This window comes from Hyperolius riggenbachi, chromosome 6 (genome assembly GCF_040937935.1).
Source record: "Hyperolius riggenbachi isolate aHypRig1 chromosome 6, aHypRig1.pri, whole genome shotgun sequence".
NCBI classification, from domain to species: Eukaryota; Metazoa; Chordata; class Amphibia; order Anura; family Hyperoliidae; genus Hyperolius; species Hyperolius riggenbachi.
Window position 1 is genome coordinate 11,486,329 of NC_090651.1, and position 11,113 is coordinate 11,497,441.

Here is an 11,113-nt window from a genome sequence, read left to right on the forward strand (position 1 = left end):
AGCCTGCTTATCCTTGGGGAACAACCAGAGACTTCTTGTGACTCCCTGTGGTTTCCATTATATGTAAGGTATTTGTCTTAGCCCTACTAAAGGGAGCGGGTAGGTAGGGTGATCTGAGAGCACCCTGGAGTGAAAACAAAAAAAAAAACAGACACCGGGAGCCCCAATAGTGTAGTATGTCAAACAATTAAAGCAAATTGGGGAGAAGAATGGGTACTCACAAAGGGTGTTTACAGTGGGCAACCAACCACTTGGGGCAGGTGGAGATGCACAAACCCGACTCCACTCGGGTATCTAGTCCAACTGGACGTGGCTGCTCTCTCGTTACAAAATAGCTCTAGATGGTTGTAGGGGTAGAAAGCCCTAACCAAAAAGACTACCCCTCCCGAAGGGGGCATGTGACACAGAGGGGATCAGAGGTGCCCAGATGATGATGATAAAACTGCATTAAAAACCGTTAAAATAGAATGGGTGAGGTGGCTTGCCTCAATGTCGACAAGGTCGGATAATGACAAAGAACTTTAATATGCACTTGGCAAGTGCATATTAAAGTTCTTTGTCGTCAGTGAGGTAAGCCTCCTCACCTCTTCTATTTTAACTGTTTTTAATGCAGTTTTATCATCTGTGCGCCTCTTATCCATACACGTCGATTAGAGAGCAGAAGACTTGGGCGCAGCCGGCGCCACCATAGACCGTAATAAGAATTACGGCTTTAGCGGCACACAGTGAGTAACTTTGGCGCCGTCAGAAGACGGAGCTGAAGTTACTTTTAAAACACTAATTCAGCCGCCAGCAATAGCTGGATGCCTAATAACATAATTCCCCACTATCCACATGGACCTGGAGGGGAGGATAGTAATTACCGCCGCCGGGACTTGTACAGGAGCAGGATAAGCAATACCGGCTGTATCCTGTGCCCAAGTCTCCCGGCGGTGATTTCATCTGTATGCCTCTTATCCCCCTTTGTGTCACACCCCAATGGTCGCCTCTCATCCCACTTTGTGTCACACCCCTCTGGTCGCCTCTCATCCCCCTTTGTGTCACACCCCTCTGGTTGCCTCTCATCCCACTTTGTGTCACACCCCTCTGGTCGCCTCTCATCCCACTTTGTGTCTACAGAATGGAGGGGCTTGTGTAATAAATCGTTAAGGTAGACAGAATTCAAGAGCTATTGGACTTGTTATGATTGTAAGTAACAAGTACATTTTGCTATACTTCTGTAGTTGGCACATTGTCAGGTTGGGGCGCAAGACCATGAAGTTGGGTTACTGAGTTTGGAGAAAAGTGGGGAACAGAACCAATTTGCTGCCCTCCTTGGGTCATATTAGAACATACTGGGTTTATGAAAGTTAGTAAACTAGCTATACACTTATTCATGTGCTTACAGGGAGCACCGGTCTGTCTTTGATTTTTATTTTTATAACCACTGGCTGTGATTGTTACTATGTGACTATAATAAAACACTGCTTCTCGCTAACCTTCCAGCAATCCTAGCTATATTCCACTATGACCCAGTAGAGGATTGAACACTCTGAGCTGATGCAAATATGTTAATTTGACCATCCCCATGAGTAAATTGACCATACTGAATGTGGACAGGCTTTCTTGCTGCTGATTCGTGCATGCGAAGGTGGTTTTATTTTGTGGAGATTTTAAAGTATTAATTTGCTTTGATACAAAATCGTACAATGGGCACAGCGGTGAAAATTCTTGTTTTATTAAGCTGTATACATGGGATGTTTTTAGGGTGACTATAGCATTTCACACATCTGAGTCAGTATTCACAACACTTTGTTACCTTTAAGCACTTAATTATTTACACAAAAAAATAATGTAGCATTTCCTGAAAGTAACGTTGGTGTGTGTTGCATGTAAAATGATTTGTACTAAAAATAAAAAAAAGTTGGCAGAATAAAAATGTCTGCTTAAAAGTTTGTGTGTTTTTCTTTATATTGTCCAGTAACACCAATTACAGTAAATTCAATCAACTAGAGCTGATCCATAAGACGCTAATAATACCAGCTTGCCTTTAAATTTATTATAAAATTATATATGAGTTTTATAAAATGATATGCAGTTTGGAATTCGCCCAATCAAATGCTCTTCCTTTCAGGTTTTGGTGGACAATACAAGCTGCATAAAATATGGAATAAAATGGCATACATGCTAAAGTTATTATTATCTCATTGACCATCTCTGTGAAGACAAGATAGAATTTGTTTATTTCAAATGGAGAATTTCAAACTTTTTTTTTTTTTTGCTTGTTTAGATATTTTAAAGTTAAGATCAACATATCATGAGTTCAGTTTTCCCCCATTATGGAAAAAAAAATCCTGAAAAAATAGTTGTTTTGGGCTATGAATCAACAAATTAACTATCCCTTCAGTTTTGTGAAAAATTGATCAGAATTTTCCATCCCAGCTGATTAAAAAATATGGAAAAAAAATGCGAAATTTGATCACATTTCTGCATAAAAAAATTATATTTTTATTTTATACAACCATTTTGATTAAGAAACTGGTAAAATGTAACCTTTTTATTATGTTGTGTGTGTAGCCATGTTTATGCATAAAGGTTGCGTGGAAAATAGGCGGGAAACATCGTAATTATAGCACTTTTCCTAATAAAAACTATTTTCTCATAATCAAACTATCTGCTATTTGAAACTGGGGGCCATATGTCATGCTCACAGGTTACATCACTTTCCTGATAATAAACGTTTATAAAACTAAAAATTCCCAAACCTGCCACATATAAAATTTAATTTTGTTTGAAATGCTTGTCTGTTTGAAAAAAAATAGGTAAAGGAATTGGATGCTTGTGACAGTTTGCATAAACCTAGATTAGTATAGTCTGACTAAAAGGAATCTTTGATTTCTTTAAATAGGATGTGTGAACTTGAATTATTTGTGAATTATGTTTTTGGACAGTTAAAAGCAAGAAAAGAAACAAAAGGACTGAAGTTGGGTATTTAAAGAGAATCTGTACTCTAAAAGTCTTACAATAAAAAGCATACCATTTTATTCATTATGTTCTCCTGGGCCCCTCTGTGCTGTTTCTGCCACTCCCTGCTGCAATCCTGGCTTGTAATTGCCATTTTTATGCAGTGTTTATAAACAAAAGACATAGCAGGTGATGGGCTGAGAGTAGCTCAGTGTGTGAGTTATACAGAGTGTGCAGGGGGCCTGGAGAGGGTGTGTATAGCTTCTATCCAATCGCAAGCAGCACAGCACATTCCAGCCTGACTGCCTGAGCCAGAAAGAAGAGATTAGATCATGTAACAGAGATAATACAGCCACTGTGCAACTAGGAAAGGCTGCAGTTAGGCAGAGCACATTAGAACAGGTATAGGAACTTATAGGACAGAAGAAATAAGAATGAACATTTTGTTAGTCTCTTTAAGTAATACACTGCTCAAGAAAATAAAGGGAACACAAAAAAAGACTACCTAGATCTGAATGAAGGAAATACTATTTCAGTTGAATGTGCTGACAACAAAATCATTTAAAAATTATCAATGGAAATCAACCCACAGTGGTCTGGATTTTGAGTCGCACTCAAAATCAAAGTAAGAAAAAAAACAATACAAGCTGATCCAACTTTGATGTAATGTCCTTTAAAATGTGCCTGTGTGACCTCCCTACAATGCCTGGGCATGCTCCTGAATAGGTTGCAGATGGTCTTCTGAGGGATCTCCTCCCAGACCTGGACTAAAGCATCCACCAACTCCTGGACATCTGTGGTGGATGGAGCGAGACATGATGTCCCAGATGTGCTTAAATGGATTCAATTTTAAAATCTCATGATAAAAGTATTCCTGATTAAAAACCGCCAAACTTAGCGGTTAATAGCAAAGTTCCCTTACATGATATAAACACCAAATTTTCAGCATATGTTAAGTAGAACAGTGAGAACAAGGGGTTGAAACATTTTTTTCAAAAAGATCTTATGCTGGGGATACACGGTACGTTTCTGTACCGTGTATCGGCCAGCTGATAATATTCAGCTGGCCCGATCAAGCCGCTCGACCCCTGCCCGCTCGATCCCCGCCAGCGGACAATGGCAGGGAATCGAGCGCTGATAAGGAAACGCCGGCGGGGACGAGCTGTAATCGATCCGCTCAGACGAGCAGGGAAGCGGCTGGGGCCGATCTGGCGGCTAATCAACCGCTGGATCGACCCGTGCATTCCCAGCATTATAGTTTTTGAGAAAATCGATTTTAAAATCTCAAATGATAAAATTATTCGGGATTAAAAACCACCCAAAACGCCAACTTTAGCAGTTAATAGCAAAGCCCCCCTTACATGACATAAACACCACATTTTCCGCATATGTTAAGTAGAACCGTGAGAACAAGGGGGCAAAACATTTTTTTCAAAAAGACCTTATAGTTTTTGAGAAAATCGATTTTAAGCATTGGACGGTTTAAAACGTCCATTAACGGAAAAACTGGACGTTTTTATACTATACTGGTCCAGTAGTGGTTAAATAACGTCTTTATTGACTTACATTAAAACTGCGGCAAAATTTCAGCGATCACAATTTTTTATTTTTTTTTTGCTGGGTAGTCTTAGAAATCATATTTAAGTGTTTCTTTTCTGTGAAATAATTTCAGCATTGCTTTTTTCACATTGTTATTTTTCAAGGTATAAATGATGGGATTGAGCAGAGGCGTGAGCAGAGTGTAAAATAAAGACATCATTCTGTCAAAAGGCATAGAGTAACTGGATGCGGAGCGGAAATAGACAAACATGGCGGCACCGTAGAACATGCTGACAACTGTGAGATGAGAGCTGCAGGTGGAGAAGGCCTTACTTCTGCTCTTCGCAGATGGGATCTTCAGAATGGACTTGATAATCAGGCTGTAAGATACAAATGTCAGAATAAAGGGGCTTAGACTCAACAGACCACCAATACCAAAAAGAACAATCTGGTTAAGGTAAATCGCTGAACACGAGATCTTCAGCAGGTATGGAACCTCGCAAAAGAAGCTGTTGAGTATTTTGGATTGGCAGAAGGAGAGCTGAAACGTCAAGGGGGTGTTTATGGAAGATTGCAGGAACCCCGACAACCATGGCAAAGCTATCAAAGTGGAACAGACTCTGTTTGTCATAATTTTCATGTAATGTAGAGGGTTACAGATTGCCAAATATCGGTCATAGGCCATGACAGCTAAAAGCCCACATTCAGTGCCTGCCAGAGAGTCAAAAATAAACACCTGGGCCACACACCCGAGGTAGGAAATGGATCCATCTCTGGTTATCAAGTTAACAAGAAGTTTAGGGATGGTTACACAGGTGTTGCAGATGTCCAAGAAGGAGAGGCCACAGAGAAACCAGTACATGGGGGTGTGAAGTTGAAGATCCAAACAAATGATCAAGATGGTTGTAGCATTACCCAAGATTGTAAGAATGTACAGAACCAAAAACACTAAGAAAAATAAGATCCTTTGGTTTGGAAGATAAGAAAAACTCAGCAGAATAAAATCTTCATCAGATGTCCCATTCTCTTTAATCATCTCAGCTGCTAAAATAGATATACAGTAGAATCTCATTTTAGTAAACTTCAAAGGACTAGGAAAAGTGGTTTACTATTTCAGAAAATGTCAGTTTAGTGCATGTAACGTATACTAAGGTGCTGTACTTTAATTGTCAATAATTGGGAGTCATTTTTTTCTTTTCTGCTGGCATTTTATTTAAAACTAGTAGGCCTAAGCCCGCTCTACGCCTCCCTCACAACCCCCCTCACCTACCGCCCCTGTCACTGCCGCCACCACATGTCAGCGCGTATGCACACACCCGCCCCTCTGGCCCTGTCCTTCTGTCCCAACGGCTGCTCGCGTGACACACGTGCAGTAGCGCCAAAGGGACACAAGGTTTATTGTGAAGGATGCAAACTTAACGACTGTGTCTTTCAACGTAAGTGGCTTACATTGAAAGACAGGGCCAGGAGCCATTGAAATCGGCTCCTGATCCGCTCACAGGGCTCTGCCATCTTAGAGACAGGCAGAGCCGTCGGGTTTGAGCGGCGCGATTGGCGGGAAGCGACGGCTAATTGAAATCTACGCCCTGCCGGCCAGGAGCCCACCAAAATGGGCGTAGATTTCAATTAGCTCGGTCCAAAGTAGTTAAAGAAATTCCAAAACGCTCTGAAACCCCCATCAGTTCTCACCCACCGTTGCAGGATTTGGTCACAGAGGCGTAGCTAGGCTTTTCAGCACCTGGGGACAAAGACAGTTTTTGTGCCCCCCCTCTAGACAAATTGGGTGTGGTCACGGGTGAAGCCAAATGTACAAATGCTGTTTAGATAGGCAGATGTCCCCCCCCCCCCCCACCCTTAGATAGCCAGATGTGCCCACCTTGTTCTGCTGCTGTTAACACTTCTGCACTCCTGCAGAGGGAGGGAGAGAAGTAGGGGGCATTTCGCGCAGCCAGCAAGCTGCCTCTCACTCACTTAGGGTGTGGTGGCCTTGCTCTGAGCCCCCTTACAGTGCTGCGCCTGGGGACATGTGTTCCCCCTCGCCCACCCATAGCTACGCCTCTGTCTGGTCAGCCAAACCGGTCCACATGTACAAGCAAAAGGATCTGCAGACCAGGTGGGATAGATAAAAAAAACTGTAAACTCTTATTGACAAAAAAGTAAGACAACTCATCCACAGGTCCATTATTTGCAAGAAGAAAGCAGAGTCCTCAGAAAGTGAATGAAATGTGTTGAAGCTGCAGGACAAACCATGTTCCTGCACAGGGGTAGTTGCTTTCAACTCCTCAGTGTATAGTTGTAATGATCGGTGTAACACAGAGAGGGTCTGATTACCGGTGATCTGCAGTATCACCGAGAATACAGATATATACCTGATTATTGATGATCTGCAGTATCACCGATAATCAGATATATCTCTAACCTCTGGACACCTGAGATATGAGAGTGTTTTGGTGCAACAGTAATACTTTAAAGAGATATAGTATGAGATCAGGTTCCTTCCCCAGGTCTGAAGCTCCCCAAGGGGCGGAGCTAGACTGAGAGTGGGAAGGACAGAACGTGAGTGACACCACTGGGAATGTGTCACTGACAGATCTGCGAACTATCTCTTAACTGGAGAGAGAGTTCTCGAGGTCGGACAGGCCAGGTCGTTAACACACAGACAGATAAAGTACAGAGACAGCATACAGGGACAGAATCCTAAGACCAGCAGAGTTTTGGCAACAGAGTATCAGAATGATTAAGGTACAGAATCAAAGATCAGAAGAATGGTCAGGAAAGCAGGTCATAACAGATAATCAACAATGCCTAGGCTTGAGTGTGAGCTCCTAGATTCTCAACACTACTGGAACTAGACTAGACAATAATAATGATACAGATGGTACAGAATTCCTAGACTAAGGTGTGAGTTCCTTGGCCATCAACACCTTGGAAACTGGTCTAGATAATAACACAGATAATAACAACAGAATTCCTAGACTAAGGGTGAGCTCCTTGATCATCAACACCTACGAAACTGTCTAATAAACACAGATACTGACAAGGTCTGAGTGCTACCACGTAGTGAACGCCAGACACCAGAGAAATGACCAGCACCCAGTATATATACACCAGCGCTCTCCAGCGCCTCCCCTAAGTGCTGGACCAATGGAAGTTGCTGAAATTGTCAGCTGACCGGCTTGGTCAGCTGACTCCCTTCTGACTGACATAAAGGCCCTGCCTCTGTGCGCGCGCGTCCTCCTGAACCAGTGTGGACTATCAGTCCCAGCCACACCAGACATGTGTTGTAATGTTCCTGCTGCGTTGCATACGGAATCCGCCGCACCGCTGTCCGTGCGTGCGGCGTTTTCTCCGCATTCAGCATTACTGATAAGAGTAGGCCTATGCGAGCTACCTGCCGCGTCGGACGCGGAATCCGCCGCCCTGTTGTCTGGGCATGCGGCGGTTTCTCTGCGCTCCGACTGCGCGCTAGCTGCCATGTTGAACGCGGAATCAGCCTCCTTACTTTGAGTACTAGCGGCGGCTTTTCCGCGTTTCCTCACAGTACCCACCCCCCCCCTGAGGAGTGGACTCCGGACAACTCCTACCCGGTTTCTCAGGATATCGAGTGTGGAACTCCCTTCTTAATTTGTCCGCATGCATGCGATACTCAGGTACCCATGTTCTCTCCTCCAAACCATACCCCTTCCAGTGCACTAGATACTGTAGTGAGTTCTGCACTACCCGTGAGTCTAAAATCTTTTCTACTTCATACTCTGGTTGGTCGTCTACCATCACCGGAGGAGGAGGAGTGGTACCCACATGGACTGCTGGCTTAAGCAGGGACACATGAAAAGATCTTACACCACGCATGCTGGCAGGAAGATCAATGGCATAAGTAACATTGTTGATCTTCCTGGTCACTGAAAAAGGACCCACAAATCTGGGACCTAACTTGGGCGAGGGTTGTTTCAGGGTTAAATGACGTGTGGAGACCCAGACCAGATCTCCTGGTCGGAACTTCCATTCTAAGGATCGTTTCTTGTCAGCTTGACCTTTCTGACTTTGAAAAGCCTTTTCTAAATTACTTTTCACGATCCCCCAAATGGCTTTGAACGACTTTTGCCAAGCCTCCAGAACTGGAAACGGAGTGGAGGCTACTGGCAATAGGGAAAACTTGGGCAACTTTCCAGTTACCACCTGAAACGGAGAGAACCCAGAGGAAGAGCTTTTCAAATTATTGTGTGCATACGGCAAGAACTTGACCCAATCACTTTGTGCTTCCGCAACATAACACCTCAAAAACTGTTCCAAAGATTGATTAACACTTTCCGTCTGCCCATTGGTCTGTGGGTGGTAGCCCGACGAAAATGACAGTTCCATGCCCATTTGATGGCAAAATGCCCTCCAAAATCTAGAAACAAATTGGACTCCCCGATCTGACACTATGTTTTCCGGAATGCCATGAAGTCGGAAAACGTGGATGAGGAAAAGATCGGCCAACTCCTGGGCCGAGGGGAGTCCTTTCAAGGGCACAAAATGGGCCATTTTACTGAAACGGTCGACTACCACTAAAATGACCGACATGCCTTCAGATTTAGGAAGCTCGCCTACGAAATCCATGGACAAATGGGTCCATGGTTCACTCGGGGTGGGCAAAGGCTGCAACGTTCCCACAGGTGCCAGACGGGAGGGCTTGCTTTTTGCACACACTGCACACTCTCTAACATACTCCTTGCAGTCCGATGCCAGAGAAGGCCACCAAGCGCATCTAGCAACCAAGTCTTGCGTTCTGGAGGCCCCTGGGTGCCCGGCATTTTTGTGCGAGTGGAACATCTGCAAAATCTGGAGACGAAATGGTAGTGGCACAAACATAACCCCTTCAGGCTTTCCCTCAGGGATATCCTGCTGAAAGGGACCCAAAGTCTCCGTCCAGTCTCTCCAAGTCTCTGTGACTCCCAGCACCACTCTCTGTGGAACAATGGTTTCTGGTTCTGAGGGCTGTGCTGTCTCCGGCTCAAAACATCTGGACAAAGCATCCACCTTAATGTTTTTACTACCCGGAGTGTACGTAATTACAAATCTAAATCTCAAGAAAAACAGTGACCACCGAGCCTGACGGGGACTCAATCTTTAAGCCCCCTCAATGTATTCAAAATTTTTGTGATCAGTGTAAACTGTAATAGTATGTTCTGCTCCTTCTAGCCAATGACGCCATTCTTCAAAGGCCAACTTAATGGCTAGAAGCTCCCTGTTACCTATATCGTAGTTTTTCTCTGCTGGTGAAAACCTCTGAGAGAAATAGGCACACGGGTGTAACCTTCCCTGCAGCCCAGAGCGTTGAGACAGCACAGCCCCTACCCCAACTTCTGAGGAGTCAACCTCTACAATGAATGGATAAGAGGTGTCTACGTGTCTCAATATGGGTGCAGAGCAAAACAATCCTTTCAAAGTGGAGAAAGCGGCCAGAGCTTCGGAGGACCAGTGATTGGTATCTGCCCCTTTCTTTGTGAGACTAGTAAGGGGTGCTATGACTGTGGAGTACCCCTTTATGAACCTTCTATAGTAATTCGCAAACCCTAAAAATCTCTGAAGAGATTTGAGTCCTACTGGTTGAGGCCATTCCAGGAGAGCAGAGACTTTGGCGGGATCCATAGAAAGGCCCGATGTGGAAATTATGTATCCCAGAAAAGCGACAGATGTCACCTCGAAAATGCATTTCTCCAATTTAGCATGAAGCCTGTTTTGTCTAAGCTTGTGCAGCACGAATTTGACATGAGCCCTGTGCTCAGAGAGGTTGTCTGAGTGTGAGAAAACGCGGAAAAGCCGCCGCCAATGCTCAGAGTGAGGCGGCTGATTCCGCGTTTGACATGGCTGTTGGGGCGCAGGCGGAGCGCGGAGAAACCGCCGCATGCTCTAAATACAGGGCGGTGGATTCCGCGTCTAATGCGGCTAGTTGCTCGCATAGGCCTGCTTCTCTCAGTACGGCGGAATGCGGAGGAAACGCCGCACGCCCAGACAGCGTGGCGGCGGATTCCGCATCCAATACAGCAACAACATTACAACACAGGACTGGTGTGGCTGGGACTGATAGTCCACACTGGTTTAGGAGGACGCGCGCGCGCAGAGAGGAAGGGCCTTTATGGCAGTCAGAGGAGGGTCAGCTGACCAGGCCGGTCAGCTGACAATTGCAGCAACTTTCATTGGTCCAGCACTTAGGGGAGGCGCTGGAGAGCGCTGATGTATATATACTGGGTGCTGGTCATTTCTCTGGTGTCTGGCGTTGCGATCACTACGTGGTAGCACTCAGACCTTGTCAGTATCTGTGTTATTAGACAGTTTCGTAGGTGTTGATGATCACGGAGCTCACACCTTAGCCTAGGAAGTTCTGTTATTATCTGTATTATTATCTAGACCAGTTTACAAGGTGTTGATGGCCAAGGAACTCACACCTTAGTCTAGGATTTCTGTACCATCTGCATTATTTGTATTACCTAGTTAGTTCCTGGAGTGTGAGAATCTTGGAGCTCCTTCCCCGGTCTCTGCCTGGCTCCGCCCCTTGGGGAGCATCAGGCCTGTGGAAGGAAGCTAATCCTTACAGCAGCTCCTACTGTCTAGCACCCGTCCCACGGGTGCTTTCCTCGAAGTATTACTG

The 11,113-nt window shown here is 44.7% G+C and overlaps 1 protein-coding gene across 1 annotated transcript; it reads right to left on the reverse strand.

The window, feature by feature from the left end:
* Window positions 1-4,570: 4,570 nt before the first annotated feature.
* Window positions 4,571-5,518, reverse strand: LOC137522022 (olfactory receptor 5AR1-like). The gene has a single exon (XM_068242041.1). It carries the CDS (start codon window positions 5,516-5,518, stop codon window positions 4,571-4,573), a length of 948 nt encoding a protein of 315 aa, XP_068098142.1.
* Window positions 5,519-11,113: the final 5,595 nt, after the last annotated feature.

Bases quoted from the DNA above. Each gene is read 5' to 3' on its own strand.
- LOC137522022 (XM_068242041.1), bottom strand. From the start codon at position 5,518: ATGATTAAAGAGAATGGGACATCTGATGAAGATTTTATTCTGCTGAGT.